The following is a 15,885-nucleotide window of genomic DNA, read 5'->3' as shown; positions in this document are numbered from 1 at the left end:
CTTGGCCTCGATTTTCACACTGTGCTGCATGCCTTGTTTACCTCCAGCGGTATCTGGTGTTTGGGCTCCCAGAGGCCTTGGCGACTGGTCAGCTTGTCACAAGCCCCTGCTCTGTAATCAAGAGACCTGTCCATCACCAGCAGGGGTGTTTGGGGAAGCTGTCACACATCACCTTTGGTTGCATTCAGGAAAAACAAGAGTCCCTTGTAGATCTTTTCCGCTCTCCTTTTCTTTAATGCTCTCCAGGTGTGGCGTTTCCCCCAGACGTTCCTTCCAATCTCCCTGTGACTCAAACAACCGGTTAAAGTCTTGGGGCTGCTGTTATCTTAACCAAGGATTTGAAGCTCTGGGTCTTTGATAATTTCCATATTGTTCCTCCATTCTTCCCCTTGTATTTTATTTCCTTGCACTGAGAAAGTAGAAAATTATTTCAATTGGTGGTAAAAGATGATTAAAACAAAATAACAAAGGCCTTGGCTGCAAACTGTTAGTTTCATTAAATTGGCTACTGTGTTTTAAATTGGTACCAGGGCAAATCTTTGGACAACTCTATCAAAGGCTTCTGGAATTAATCAGTTGCATGTATACATTTGCTCCTTCCTCCGCCTTACACAGAATGAGGGCAGCATTGTGAGTGTGCAAAGAGTGAGTTCTGTGTTACCTGTGTGAGGGGTGGGTCCTCCTCCCATCGGGAGGGATCTGAATGCCCAGTGGATTCTCGTATTCCTGTCATCTCGATCTTCATTCGTTTAATCCAGACCATGGGTTGGAGCTCACAGTGGTCAGCAGAAGAAATAAGTGGGTGGATATTCCAAGACAACAGTCCACTTTCCCAAACAAAGATTCTTTCTCGTCAACAGGATCTCAGCATCACAGCTTGGCTCTATTACAGGGCGTATGAGGTGGAAAGTGCTGCTGTCCACTGGGTGGTAGGGCCTGGAGGGAAAGATCCATGGGAGGGGAAGAAGCCCCGGGCTGTCTGAAGACATGGGTGTTGGTTTAGTATCTCACCTCCAGTTAGCACATCTAATTCTGACTTCCACAACTGGAGGAAGGGTAGGGAGACCTTAGGGAGTCCTTGTGTCTGGCCCCCTGCTTTGATAAGAGTGGCTCTTTATCGCTTGGTGACCCAGCATCTTGCCTCAGAGACTTCTGACGTTTATGTTCACGCTAAACAGACCATTCTAGGAAAACCGTAGCACTTCCTTTGGTTCAACCTGAAGTTCAGTCTGAAGGACTGTTCTTCACCTAGAAAGGTTGACCCGGGTTCTGTTTCCTGCTGTTCCTACTGCTCAGAATACCAGGCTCATGATTTGTGTCTTTTGACATTTTCCCATGTGCACTGTCTCAAACTTGAGTTCATTCCACAGATATTGCTGGAAATCGATTCTGTGTCTGCCAGGCATTGTGGTAGGCACAGACAGATAGCAAAGAAAGGCTTACATGTTCCCTGTCCTTGAAGCACTTAACATACATCAGGGAATATCACACATTCAGCATCTAATTGCAACAACAAATGCTGAGTTTTAGAATAAAGACTATGGGGTGCTAAAGATACCACTGAAAGGAATTGACCTGATCTAGGTGTCAGAAGTCTCCCTAAGCCTTTCTCATCCTTCTGGCCCCTATTTGGTCTTCCTCCCTGTGGGTGCTCTTCCAGCACTGTCCTGTATTACAGTCACACTGCACTTAACTCATCCCCTTTGTCCTGGGACTCCTTGAGACCAGCGATGGTGTTGTCTTCATCTTTGGAGTATCTCTTACCAGAAACTCCATATACATATATTTTTAATGGTACAAGGACAGCAGGGTCCAGAGAGGAGAACTGATTCATCACAACCAAGGGCAATGGAAGAGCCATAGCCATTCTTCTCGACACGTGTCCCAGGGGGGACATCCATTATGATGCCAGACTGCCTTTCAAGAACTTCCTCCCCAAGGGCTTAGTATGCTCTCTGTCCCAAATCCTTGACAGCCACCTCCCTTGATGAAAAGTAAAACCAGAGTACCTCTCAGCCTAAAACAAAAGTAAAATGTTCTCTTAAGAATTCAGAGTGAATAAAGAAAAAATAATAAGTGCCACATGAATAGAGAGGGGGGGGAAAATTCAGGGCGAGAACACAGATAAATTGGAATCAAGTGATTATTATTATCACATAGAGGAAATACTGTGTGTATGTAACCTTAATGTGTGATTGTTAAGAAATAAATTCTCTTGAGAAGACTACACAGCTCTAGAATCACTTAATGGGGAAGGATATTTGATTGTACGTTTTAGTTCTCTTTCCGTAAAATAGGATATGAAAACAGTTAGCCTAGTGACAAAACATGGTAGCGGGTACTCAATTCATTCCTACCTCTTCCATTCCACGAGGTGTGTTTGGTCTCCCACCTTTCCCCGTAAGCCAGTTATACTGGCTGCCAAATGGTCTTCCACGAAACAGATGGAATTCTGTCCCTGCCAAGAGAGCCAGTTCTTTTCTCCTTCTCCTGGCTTGGTTTCTCCGTGTCTTTCTCCAGCCACGCCACTGCTCAGAGCCTGCTCCTCAGCCTAGGTCAGGCGTTGCTCCCCCACAGTGTTTAGACTGTGCTAAAGCCTTCCATTTTCATGTATTTTTCTTTTGCGTGAGCATATGAGTGTCCTAAAGGTAGGACCCTGTTTTGTTGACCTTTGAATCCCAGAAACCTAAGGGAAGCTGGGGTGATTCGGTGAATGCTATTAGGGTGAATGAATGGATGAACAAAGGAAATGATATACATGTATTGATCCAGAATTTGGAGAAGTGGTCAAAGTCATAAGTATAACTAACTAACTTAAAGCTAACTAACTGGATTTAATTCTTCTATACTCTTTTTTTATAAACTCTAAAACTGAAGTTATATTAACAGATTTGTGATTTTCTTAGTCATGGAAAATTGTGTGTGTGTGTATTTATACATAAAAAGGTACATGAATGTTCTTCGGAGGTTCAAAAAGTGATTAGAATGTTCTTGGTAGTCACCACAAGGTGATGGAATTTGTGATGACTTCACTTTGTTTTAAATTCACATAGTTTTCTAAGTTTTTAAAACAGGTGTATGTAATCCTTATGGTTAGAAAAAAATGAAGAACTCTAATAATGTCTTATCACTTTTCAACTGAGGAAAAAAATCAGCTTTTATTTTAAAGATGTGTTAGTGCTAAAACTATCTTTCTCTAAAGTTCTAAATAAGAAATAAAATAGAATTTAGTTGGGTAGCAGCTCCTCCAAAGACTTTAGGACCATGAAGGGAAGCTCGTCTCCTCTTCAGACAGTTTTAGTGCTCTGCATTTGATTGGGTCTTAACGTGGAGCTCACCAGTGTGTGCTTATCCAAGGAGTCAACTCAGTGTCATGGAAAAGTCATGGGTTCTAGAGGAAAACAGCATGGTTTAAATTACACTTCATGACTGTTACCTCCCTGACCTTGGGAAGATTACTGAGCTACACTGAACCCCAACTGAGCAATGCAAAGAAATGGTTTCTACATTTCAGGTTTATATTAAAAATAGTATGTCAGTTTGGTGAACTAACTAACCTAAAAATATTTCCAATGCAAATATCTATCTTGGAATTCTAGATAAAATATAACTGATGTAACTAGCATCTCTTAAAATGAATGACCGAGATCAGAAAGACACATTACCAGGGGCAAGAACTAAAATGGAACCGAGAACTAGACAAGCAAGCCCCGAACCTCACATTTTTTAATGTAGTTTGCATAAAGGGAGAGCTGTAAGTCTTGGCAACTGAGTGGACAAGAAATAGAAATAAAAATCTGAATATTAAAAAGAAATACACTATCATTAGTCTTATCTGTAAGAGACCTTCCCACATACATAGGACATTAAGAAGAATCAACAAATTACTGGAACTAATAAAATAGTCTATGAGGACTTCTAAATAGAATAACAATTGATAAAACACAGTTATTTTTTATCAGCCCCAAAATATGATACTATTAATATAGATATACAGGTACCTGTGTGTATGTGTGCAGACGGATAGATAACTACCATTTACAATAGCATTGACATCTATAAAATGCCTAGACTTAGAATATATTTCTAATAAAAAAATCACAAGTTTTATGAAGGATGCTTTAAAACTTTACTGAAACCATAAAAGATGACCTAAATAAAAAAAATACACTGTGTGTGTAAATGGGAAGATACAGTGTGATACAGGTTTCCCTTCAAATGCATCTATAAAGAAAATGGAATTGGAATTGCACTCTCAACAGGCATTTTAAGAAATGAAACTCAAAATTCACATAAAAAAGCAAAGAGGTCCCTGTAGCATAGACTTCTAGCATAAATCAAGACTTTGGTAAAACTATGGAAATTAAAATAGACTGTGATGGATAAGATCATAGGAAAAATAGACCAATGAAACAAGATAAGCCAGAAAAAAACTTGCCTAAGTCCTGAGTGATATATGGCAAACGAGGTCTTATACTTCAGTAGTGAAAGAATTAACTACCACAGACATAATGCTGGACAAATGGTTCATCCATTTGTGGGGAAAAACAGTCCATACCACATATCATTTTAAAAACTATGTCATATGTGATTGAAGGCATCTATGTGCAAATAAAAACATTAAAACTATTCAGAGGAAATAGAGGAGACTATTTTATGATCTTAGAGTAAAGAAACATTTATTCAACAAGACACAAAAAGCACAAATCATGAAGGAAATGATTTAAAATTCTATTCAACAAAGCAGCATAAACAAAATAAAAACATAGGAGACAGGGAGTTGGCAATGGTATTTGGTAGTACCCGTAATTGCAAAGGACTTTGTATACGTGAATCCACACACATATCAATAAAGAAAAAAGAACCCAATTTAAAATAGGCAAATATGATGAACAAACAGTGAACATAGCTAGAAACCTACATGGTCAGCAAACACATGAGATGATAACCTGTCTTGCCAATAATCAGGGAAAGGCAAAATAAAACAATGAGCTATCATTTAATACTAATCAAATTGGCAAAAATTAAATGTTTGGCAGCATCGAGTTCTGGCAAGGGCCTAGAGCAATGTGAAGTGTGTTGGTAGGCATATTCATTAGTACAAGCATTTTGGAAAATATTTTGGCAATGTCTAATGAACTTGAAGATGCAATTACCTTCAACCTAGCAATACCACTTGGATATATTTTCTTTAGACAACTCTTGCTCTATGTACAAAGAAACATGCGCACAAACATTTAAGGCAACATTATTGGAAATACAAGCAAAATGATTAAATAATAATGATAGCAATAATAATAGAAACAACCTAGGTATCTATCAAGAAAAGAATGGTGAAAATAAGTGGTATATTCATACAGTAAAATATTTATGTCAGCGAATAATGAGCAAGTTCTATATGTATCAATACCTGTAATCAAAAAATAATGCTGGGCAAGAAAAAAAAACCCAGCAACATAATGATATAGTATTAACACATTTAAAATATGCAAAACAATGCATATGTGCAAAATGTATAAAACCATTCATGGGAGGCAGAGAAACAGGATGCAGGAAGAGCACATAGGTGGGTTGAAAACAAGCATACAAAATAGTATATTTAACTTGTTTACATCAAAAGTAAAAGATATGAAGAAACTACAGCAAAATCTATATTTTGGCACAGTTGGGTAGTAAGTCCAAGAATGTTTGTTACTGTGTTCCCTATACCCTTCTATATAATTAGTACATTTTGCAATTAAAATAACAGTAATGGTATGTATATAGTCCCTTTGCACACCACCTTAGGCGTATAGGTAGTTGTTTCCTTCTCGCCCCACTCTTGGCTGAGAGCAGGTATACAGAGTGCCCAGGCGTTACCCTCTGATGCTTAGCCCGGAGCAGAACTGGAATTCTGGGATTTTCCTGAGCTGGAGGCATCCCAGTGGGCCCTCACACCCTGTCTCCCAGCTTAGACAATCTGGGCGGGAGGGCACCCATTTTCAGTGCAGAGTTTTAACTGCTGAGGCAATTCCTAGCCTATGGAGGAGCTCGTAACAGAAAGATGCAATGATGCTCTTCTCATTAAATTAGAGCTCTGGATTGCAGAGCTGATCATCACATGCTTCCCAGATTCCCATTTCCTAGATAGAAAAAGAAATGGGTGGTCAGAGGGGGGAATGGCTGCTGGTAGTATTTAAGAGAATGTGCATTTCTCCTGACTTTTAGAATTTTCTGTCAGGCCTTAGAATGCGATTGTACTTGGTTCAAAACTAGATCCTTTAACCTCTGCTCTGCTATGTATATATAGTTTTCAGTTCATAACAGCTTCCACCTCCAGAAAGCAGTGACTTGGGATGAAATCAGACAGCTCTGACTCAAGTCCCTGCCCCATGACAAAAACAGTGTGACTATGGGCACTAGCTTCAGTCTCCTAAGTATTAGCTGCTTTTGTTGTTGTTGTTGTTCCTTACTGTTGTTGTTTTATCTCAACTGGGAGAGAATAATAATTATTCGAGGAAATGTTGTTTGGTTAAATGAGATTATTCATAGGAGATACTAGAGATAGTGTCTGGCACATGATAGTCAACAAACGGAAACTACAACCGCTATTATTATTGCACAAGAAGGCGTTTCAAAGAAGTATAACACAGTTCCGTTACACTGTTTGGACGGACAGAGAGGGGTGAGTGAGTGCTTGATATGGAAACAATATGCCACCAGTAGGCGTGACTGAGAGGCTCAGACAGGGGTTCCTGGAACGAACAAAGTGGGGTGTCTCCACAGCGCAGTGAGGTGCTCTCTCCTTCCTCCCCTGTGGTGCTTCCCTATTTCTTTTTATCGTTATGTGGGTATGGGACAGGACTCACATATTCTAATTGAAAGGGAGAAGGACAGAGGCAGCCCTGGCTGGGTGGCTCAGTTGGTTGGATCATCATCCCCTACATCAAAAGGTTGTAGGTTTGATTCCCGGTCAGGGCACATACCTAGGTTTAATCCCCAGTGGGGGCACGTGCGAGAGGCAACTGATGCACGTTTCTCTCTCCCATCAAAGTTTCTCTTTGACATCTCTCTCTTTCCCTCTCTCTGTCTCTCCCTATTTCTCTCTCCCACCTTTTCTCTCTAAAATCAATAAAAATATATCCTCAGGTGAGAATTAAAAAAAAATACAGCCAAGGAAATGAAGCGACATGTCTATAGATTTCTGATGGGTTTAATTGGCGTACCACATTAACTACACATAAACACTTTAAGTAATATAAATTTTTGCCAAAAGCAGTCATATGGTGCATATAGTAGTGTTCTTAAGATTCTACAGACTGTAACTAAATTTTCTTACAAGATCATACCCCAAATTCAATATATATTACCAACAGTATGACATTTCTGAGGAGGAATATGGAAAAATCATACCAGTGAAGAATGCCAGTATTTTTGTTTCTAATTGCTAGAAATGCAAACCTGAGACAGATGTGTCATTTAAGACATTTGTGAAAGACAATAGCTAAATGTTAAAAACATTTTTTTAAAGTCATACAAAGGAGGCACAAAATAACCCTTCAAAACCAATCAACTCTTCAAAAGATAAATAATCTCACCACATTTAAATACTGCAACTTAAAGCTAGCTATTAGCTAGAAATGTGAAATTAATCTGAGAAGCAGTTTGAAGAATGGATGACTAAATTCTAGTGGAGGTTAGCTTTTCTTTTAAATTTAAAATGGCACCCAGAATTCCATGAAAGAAATCGTAAGTGATGAAACTCATCCTGCTTCAGACAAAGTGGTAGAATTTTGGTTCCAAACAAAATACAAGTGGGCAGTTTTTCAGCTTGCTCGTCCTACACTGAGAAGATTTGGGGTTGGAAAGCAGCTTCGGATCTAAGAAACTCTCATGGTGTTGGCAAGACTGGAAGAGGGACATAGATGGAAGAGCTAGAGGCCGGGGGGCAAGACAGAGGCTGCTTCACCCATCCAGGGTGAGACCTTGGAGGCAGCTGGGATGCTGGGTAGTGATACGGAAGCTTATGGGTGGGAAGAATTGACAGGGCCCAGGGCCTGACTGCATGTGGGAGGCACGGAAGGGAAGGAGTTTGAGTGACAGTGTAAGACTTTCCAGATGGTTTTAGGAGCAGCTGAAAGGAATGACTTGAAATAAATGTCCTACTTTTAAACCAACCATGAAATAGGTCTTAACCTTCAGCAAAGCCTTCAGAAGCCACTAGCTGGTCCTGAGAGACTTCTCTTCTACCTGCGTTCCTGAGAAAAGAGCCTGTGTTCCACATTCATTTGACTTTAGCTTGGAGAAAAAGTTGTTTTATCACAAGAAGGCATCAGTAGGAAAACATAATCTTTGTAATCACAGGTGTACCCTGTTACCCCTTTCCTACCTTTCTCTGAAGGGGGTGACCTGGGTTTCTATTTTCCTATCTGTAAACTTGGAATAATGACCCCAGGCTTCCACGAGATGACACATGGGCCACATACATACAGTTGGAAGAAGGAGGCTTATTAAGGTTTGTCTACCAATCACATATGTGCCATGAGATGCTAGTGGTTTAGAACGAGGGCAGTGGATGGAAGTTATCAGGAGACAGATCCCCCTGCCCCTGTGGAAAAGACAAACCTGGGATCCAGAATTTTCAGAAGTTGGAATAACCACCTGGAGAGAAGGCAAGTGGCAGGCAGGCACTGAGAGTGATCTAGCCAAATGATGTCGTAGAAAGAGACTTTCCATCAAGCTTGGAAACGTATGATAGATGATGTCCCCCATTCCTGGGTTTACCTAACCAAGGGTAATGTAGTTATCTGTTACTTCATTCCCTCTAGTGAAGAGAGTACAGTGTAACGCTAGAGAATAAGAATGTCAATAATTAATAGTAATAGGCTAATACTTATTATTTATTTACCATAGGCTGGGCACATATGTGCTTTATCTATGTTCTCATATTTCACCTGTAGGAAATGCTGTGAGGCCAGGTCTGTGACTCATAAGAAATAGGTTCATGGCAGTGGAACCCCCGCCCCAGCTTCTCTGGAGGAAGTGATGAAGTCAGGATAGAAACACATTGTTTGCCTGCCTCAGAGTTGTATTTATTGAGAAGGAGGACAAGGAAGAGGGGAGGAGGGGGGCAAAGTAGGAGGGAGGAGGGAAACATTCACAAATATTATCACAGTACCTTAAATATTATCAGCCATAAATCATCTGTGACACACACCACAAAATGAAAAACACAATGTAGAGGAATACTCTTCACACTCACATATTTTCACAGAAGTGTTCCATTTGCTTCAGAGAGTGACCACATGCCCCCAGTGGCCTGGGATGTAGCCTAAAGAAAACTTATTTTATGCTGTAACGTGGTTAGATTTGTTTAATATAAGACACGCCTGCACATTATAGAGCAAAAGGAATGTAGAAAGCATGTCATCTGTATCTGGGCCTTCACTTATGCCCTGGGGGAAACAGCCTTTCCCCGCCACAGTATTGGAGTTTTGGAAGTAGCAGCAAGAAAAGTATACATTCATTAGTCTAGAGGTAGATAAAATATTGTTTAAACTAAAGTAAAAAAGAAAGTATATAATTTTCCAATAAATCAGCATTCCAGAGGTTTATAAAGCAACAGTTATTGATATATTCATCTATATGATGTCTCAAGATTTTTATGCATTTTACCTGCTTAGTTTTCATTGACAGAGCACTACTAGAATCCCCAGGGACTTCTGGTCTACCCCCAATTCACTATCTGCTCCAGCACTAACACAGACTCTCCTTCAGGTAATAAGCCCAGTAGTCTCAGGGAGGGTATGTTCCTTACCAGAGCCCTTCAGTGCGTGTAGACTCCAGCTCATGGTTGCTGTGTTGAGAGTCACGAGACATTTCCTCTCCATTGCCCCTACACCTGTTATCTTACTGGTCTTACCCAAACAACCCCAGCCCTCACAACAGCTGAAATAACAAATGGGGAGGAGAACTTGAGTTTTTTTGACATTGCCCTTTTGTTTATGAAATCCACCCCACCCCCCCAGCCCACAACTCTGAAATCTGATAGGAATTCTCTTCATTATCATTTTGTGTTTTTACCCCATGGCATTTTTATTATTAATAAGTAAATAAGTGATGCAGAGGAAAATGAAAGAAAGGAGTAACACCTTCCTTGGAAAATGGTCATAAAGGAAATGGGGATGGTGATTTCTTCCTGTGGAATTGACATAAATATGTCTGTGCCTCAGAGGATAATTGGCAGCAGCCAGGTTCATTTGATGGCAGGATGAACTCAAGCAGGGAGGGAGCTGAAGAGGCTCACTAAGGGGAGGACAGGATCTGGTGTAAGGTTAAGTAAGTGTGAGGAGGTCAGAACAGGCCTTGAACTAGAAAGTCTGGAGAGGAGAGGAGAAATGAATTCGAGGCTAGATGGAAATCTCGCAGGGACCAGTGCCTTCACTGGCGATTCCTAGACAAGATCCCTCCTTGCAAGGGGTAATATTATTAAAACAGGCAGAATGCAGGATTGTGAGCAGGAAGCCTAACCTCGCTGGGCCTCAGATTCATCATCTGTAAGATAACAATGAAAATTCTAGTGCCCGTGTAATGTTGTTTTGATTCTCAAATGAGAAAATACATGGTAAGTGGATAGCCCTGGGCCTGATATTCAATTAATGGATGCTGCTACTACTACTATTATTTTGGTCAATAGTGAGAGACCTAGGGAGGTGGGAGGGAAAGACTCACTGGGTATGCAGTGTAAGGAAACGGCTTGCCCGTGTGTAATGGGGTTTCTGCTCAGTTCTCAAAACAGCAGGAGAAGGTCAGACGATGCCCATAGAATCAGGCATGATATTTACCCACCTCTAAGCCTTTGTGTATTCCCCTTCATTTCCCTGGATGGCATTCTCCCACACCTTCTTTAGAGGCCACCTACCCTCTGGTTTTTACCCACCAGGGTTATTGTACAGGTTAAATTAATAACAGAAAGTACCCAGTAATGTACGTGGTCATCTGGCAGCTGGGGCTAGTTGTCATTGTTGTGCATTTTGGCGTCACCCTTCCTGGGTAGAAGGGTGCCTTCGCCCCAGTAGACAATAAAGACGAAGGGATAACTGAATGTGATTGCCAAAGTAAGAAAGACTGACCGAATGTACTCAAGGGGATCGGTGTTGTCTCTCCGCATCCCACCCCCTGTACTATGTCTATATAGCTAATAGCTTTCTTCGTGTTTTCCAGGGACTTGAATGTTGGCAGCGTGTACCAGTACTGGGTCGTCACCGTCTCTGGAAGCGAGGAGAGTGAGCGGTCACCTGCTGCCATGTACACCCACGGAAGTGGGTACTGTGGCGATGGCATTATCCAGAAGTAAGTAAATTTAACTAAAGAAAAAGGAGGGATGGTGCTCATGAGACCCAGAGATGCCCAGGGTGCTGCAGAGAAGAGTTTATGGGAATCTCTTCGGCATGTGAGCTGTGGGTAACTAGCAACTCCCAGTAGTCTGTCGATTTTTCTGCAAGCAGTTTGCTACTCTCAGAAGAAAAACGTTGACTTTTTTTTTTAACACATGCATTTCTCAGGTACATAATATGTGCCTTTGACAGAGCCACCTTAGGTACTGACTACCACTGTCCTCTTGCTTTTTGCTGACGTGTGCCTGCCACGAGGGCTGCGCTCCTCGTCACCGCCATCCCAGCCCACCTCAGTGAACGGGTCACAGTGCATCTGGCTCGAAGCACTTTTACATTCTCTCCCGGGTATCAGTTACGTCTGTTAAAATTGGATATGTAGTTGTTATTCTATGGTGTCATGTCATATCAACAATCTAGAAAATGCGTCAAAGGTTCATAGAAATACTAAAATGTTCTAACTCACGGTCATGTTGAAACCATAAATAGTAAATAGTACTTCAGAGCGAATATGGAGTGTGAGTGTATGTGCAGAGTACAGGAAGGCAAATTAGTCAGTAAGTGTAAAGATTCCACAGGAGCAGCCAGAAAGGGGAAGTGTGATTAGGACATGTAAAGCTGGATGTCTAAAGTTTGGATCTAATTGGATTATCAGGCCATCCTTCCCCTTCCGCACAGGGTAAGATGTTATGCAACCATAAAATAGAGGCAACAACCCAGTAAGACTTTTGCATTGTTCTTTAAAAAGTAAACCTTTGTGGTTTTTTTTGTCCTCCAGAACAAGCACAAAAATGTTTTCTGGCACAAAATCTAATAGGTTTGTCTCTAGAGGTGGAGGAGAGACCAAAAATCATTCACAATGAAGTCCCTTATTGCTAAAATTGCGTTTCTTGTTGCTAACATAGTTGCAGGTCACACTCTGGCTAAGACTTCTTAAACTGTTGGCAAATATAATGATAAACATTATGTGTGGAAATGGCAAAACAAGCTATTGGCAAAATTCCTTCATTAAATGACACTGCTGGGTGTCACATAATATCTGTGCAACGTGGAATTGCAATGACTATTTCTGTGGGGGGAGGGATGCTGTAAAGAGAATTTATTTCACAGTTGATGAAACCACTGATGTGCAGAACATGCATCAGCTCATAGGTGTAGCACGTATGTCACAGAGTTGTCCTGGGCGATTATTTCTGTCAGTTCATCATCGATACCGGTGCCTCAGGGGCATAGCGATTTCATTTGGCACTGATGCCTTTGTAGTATGCAGTGTACACCAGAACCCTGCACTGGGGGGAGAGGACCAGCTAGGAGCAAGCCTGACACAGTTATGCAAGTCAAGAGTTTGCACGCAAATACTCCTCCACACAGACATTAGTTACTGGCCAGTGCCTGCCTATGGCATGGCACTGAAGGGACTAGTGGACATGGTGCATATGACCAGATGAGGACCAGTGAATTGCATCTTTTCAATTTGCTGTGCAAGAAGCTGGTAGTGTGAACAAGATTCTGCTCCCCACCCAGCATACACAGAGAAGTGTGCTGGCTGTTACAAGAAAGGTACTAATTCAAGTCTTTGAAATAAAGAATAGCATTGTTAAACAAATGTTGACACTGATAAGGCTAGTAATGATTATTTTGCATGATTCCTCAGTGGTGGTATCGCAAGGATGTATATTCATATCATAAAAGTCCTGCAACTCTGATTTCAAAGCTGAATTATCAGTGTCTTAATACTGAGGAGATCATGTAGGGAGTTTAAGTATTGAACGAAGGTGCAAACCACCTGATTGCCAAGAATTTGACTCCTCGAGCAGAGAACCTGACTCCTCTCATGTGCGAGAGGATGAAATCGATGGTGTGCTGTTGGGTGTGTGTAAGATCCACATCCAGATGCAACAACCAGACATGAAGATACAGTTCCCAATGTTTAATACGCCAGAATCAGGAACAGGGCGGCCATTCACTCTTCGCTCCCACACGAGGACATCACCTTCCAGCTTCTCTGCAGACGTCGCCCGATGGAGCGCTGACCAACTGCGCAGGCAGGCGCTGGGAAGGTGCCCCATCACTGTGGGTCCGAGACGGAGCGGCATATCCAGAACATCCAGGAAACACTTGCGGTCATTGCTGAAAACCCATAATTGTGATTTGGGATTTTCTAATTTAGCACAAAATAAAAAAGGAAACTCCCTCAATGCGGAACCTGATCTCCAACCCAGTGTCTCTGTTTTGGAGCCAGATAGAGACACACTGTGAAGCACTGGAAACAATGTCATTCCTCTCACTGGTCTGAAGCTTCATTATTAATTTAAATAATATTCGTAACAACAAAGTTTTTAGTGTTCTTAGCTAGAATTGGTATCCTGCATAAACATCAAATACTTGTTAAGTTACCTAATAACTGTTGACGTGTTTTGTAGAAATTGATCGCAGGTGATGAGTGTTCCCTAAGCCAAAACAAACAAACACCCCCAAAATGAGAACACAAAACACAGACAAAAAACACAACTTCGAAGAAAGGGAAGGATAGCATCTTAGCTGATTGGATTTTTCAGGGTATAATACATGCTAATTTTCTATATACAAGGTCTGTCCAGAAGGTATCCAGCCATGTAATATGAAAAATAGAGACCTTTATTGAAGGAGAAGCAAGATACAAGAAACATGGTACATAGGACAATGAGGCCTCAGTCCCCTTCCAAAGCAGGCACCTTGGGACCTCACACAGTTCCAATCACCATCAGCTGCCCTGCCATATTTTCCTGAGTCTTATTGACAGCCTGAAATCTCTTTCCTTTTCAAAGGTGATTTAGGTTTTGGGAAAAGCCAGAAGTTGCAGGGTGAAAAATCTGGACTGTAGGGGACTGAACCACCTGGATGATGTTTCCCCAGAAAACTCTGCACAAGATGTGATGCATGAGTGGGCGTGTGGTCATGATGAAGCTGCCAATCACCAGTTGTGCATAGCTGTGGCCTTCTGAATCATACAAATGGTTTCCATGGAAGAATGTTCAAGCTTAACACAAAAGTTGATGAAGATTCATTGTTCTCCTAACTCAGTCATTTTGAATGGGACAGCCACACAGTACTTAGGGTCACTCAGTAGTGTCTACTGCCCCCACTGACTAGTACAGTGAACTCATCATTGTTCATGCATGCACATTCCAGTCCACTCTCCTTGGCTGCCAAGTTACACTGATGTTGCACAAACTTTATATTAACAATGGCTGGACTTTTTGCAGGCAGACCTCTTATACATGTATGCATGTAAGGGAATTTAAAAAGACATACAGATAGACCCAGTACTCAGTGAGGCCCCTAATGGATGAAAACCCTGGATGAATATTATGACAATGATAGTAATCTTTATAAATATTAATTGAGCCTTTACTATGCATGGCGGACTCTGCTACATGGTCATCTCCTTGGGTCTGCCAACAACCACGGGAGATAGGTCTAACTAGCACAGATTATAGTGCTTTTCTCAAGCTTACAGACCCAGTAAGGAGCAGAATGAAGATGTGAAGTCAGGGCCCAGGTTTTCATCTGGATTCACCATTGCCTTGGTGTCTGACCAACAACCATGCAAAACTAACAAGTGAAAGAGTAGCTACATGCATTTGGCTATGTCCCAGACACTGTGCCAGCACTGGGGTGCTGGGATGACAAAGACTCTGTTACTTCCTTTGGCATCTTAAAGCCTAGTATAGGGGGTTCTCAAATAACGGACAAAGGCAGACAGTTTGACCAGTGCCGTGATAGATTAAGCCTGGTCGCAGAGAAGACAGCCACCCACTCCAGCCTGTGGGGTCAAAGAAGGTTTTTCAGAACCTCTCTATCTAATGATAGATCTCTCATGCCTAGAAGATATTTGTGGTGACCCTAATTTTATGCTTAAACCAATAGAACATACTGTTTGGGTGGTGAGGCAAGGCTGGTTAGAAGTATTCTTTGTGGCTTAGGGAAGCCAGCCCAGGTTTAAAAAAAAGAAAACAAAACCACAACTCTCCCCAGATAACCCATGAAATAGCTAAGAAGCACAAGGCCATCACCAGTATCCAATGTGTAAGATTCACTGGCCGAGATTAAAACAGGGGCCCAGCTTGGAATTTGGACTTCTTTGTGGGTTTACAGACAGGAGAGAACTCGGGTGGCTCTTCGGAGATCAAGGCACTGTCCTAGCCATCTTAAGGGTTGATGGCAAGACACCATCCTGCTACTCTGACACCTCTTAAAAGCAACAAACATGTTCCACTATTAATTGCCAGGGTGAAAGGAAAAGTCTGAGGCCTCTTCCATGCAGTGACAGGTCCCAGCTGGCCCTTGGGTGGGGAAGGGACAGCTGCCACACACTCTGCAGAGACCTCCCAGGACACAGTGGGAATGGGACCTGGGATTCCCTGAGCATCTACTATGTGACACACACCGTGCCAGTCATATGACACTACGTTCCATTCTTGCACCCACTCTAAGGAGTAGGTATCATTATCCTCATTTTAACCTGTGAGAA

The 15,885-nt window shown here is 41.7% G+C and overlaps 1 protein-coding gene across 2 annotated transcripts in view; it reads left to right on the top strand.

The window, feature by feature from the left end:
* Positions 1 to 15,885, top strand: part of PAPPA (pappalysin 1) — a 221,280-nt gene that overhangs the window by 87,790 nt on the left and 117,605 nt on the right. For both annotated transcript variants that reach the window (XR_008389935.1, XM_037154716.2), the window contains exon 8: positions 11,203 to 11,331. Coding sequence is in view for 1 of the 2 variants with exons in the window: in XM_037154716.2 (XP_037010611.2) it covers positions 11,203 to 11,331 (129 nt within the window). In the remaining variant the exon portion in view is untranslated. The remainder of the gene's footprint in view (positions 1 to 11,202; positions 11,332 to 15,885) is intronic.

The sequence above is a fragment of the Artibeus jamaicensis genome, unplaced genomic scaffold (assembly GCF_021234435.1).
Source record: "Artibeus jamaicensis isolate MK-2021 breed Jamaican fruit bat unplaced genomic scaffold, CSHL_Jam_final scaffold_1964, whole genome shotgun sequence".
Lineage (NCBI taxonomy): Eukaryota > Metazoa > Chordata > Mammalia > Chiroptera > Phyllostomidae > Artibeus > Artibeus jamaicensis.
This window is presented reverse-complemented; position numbering and strand designations above follow the sequence as displayed.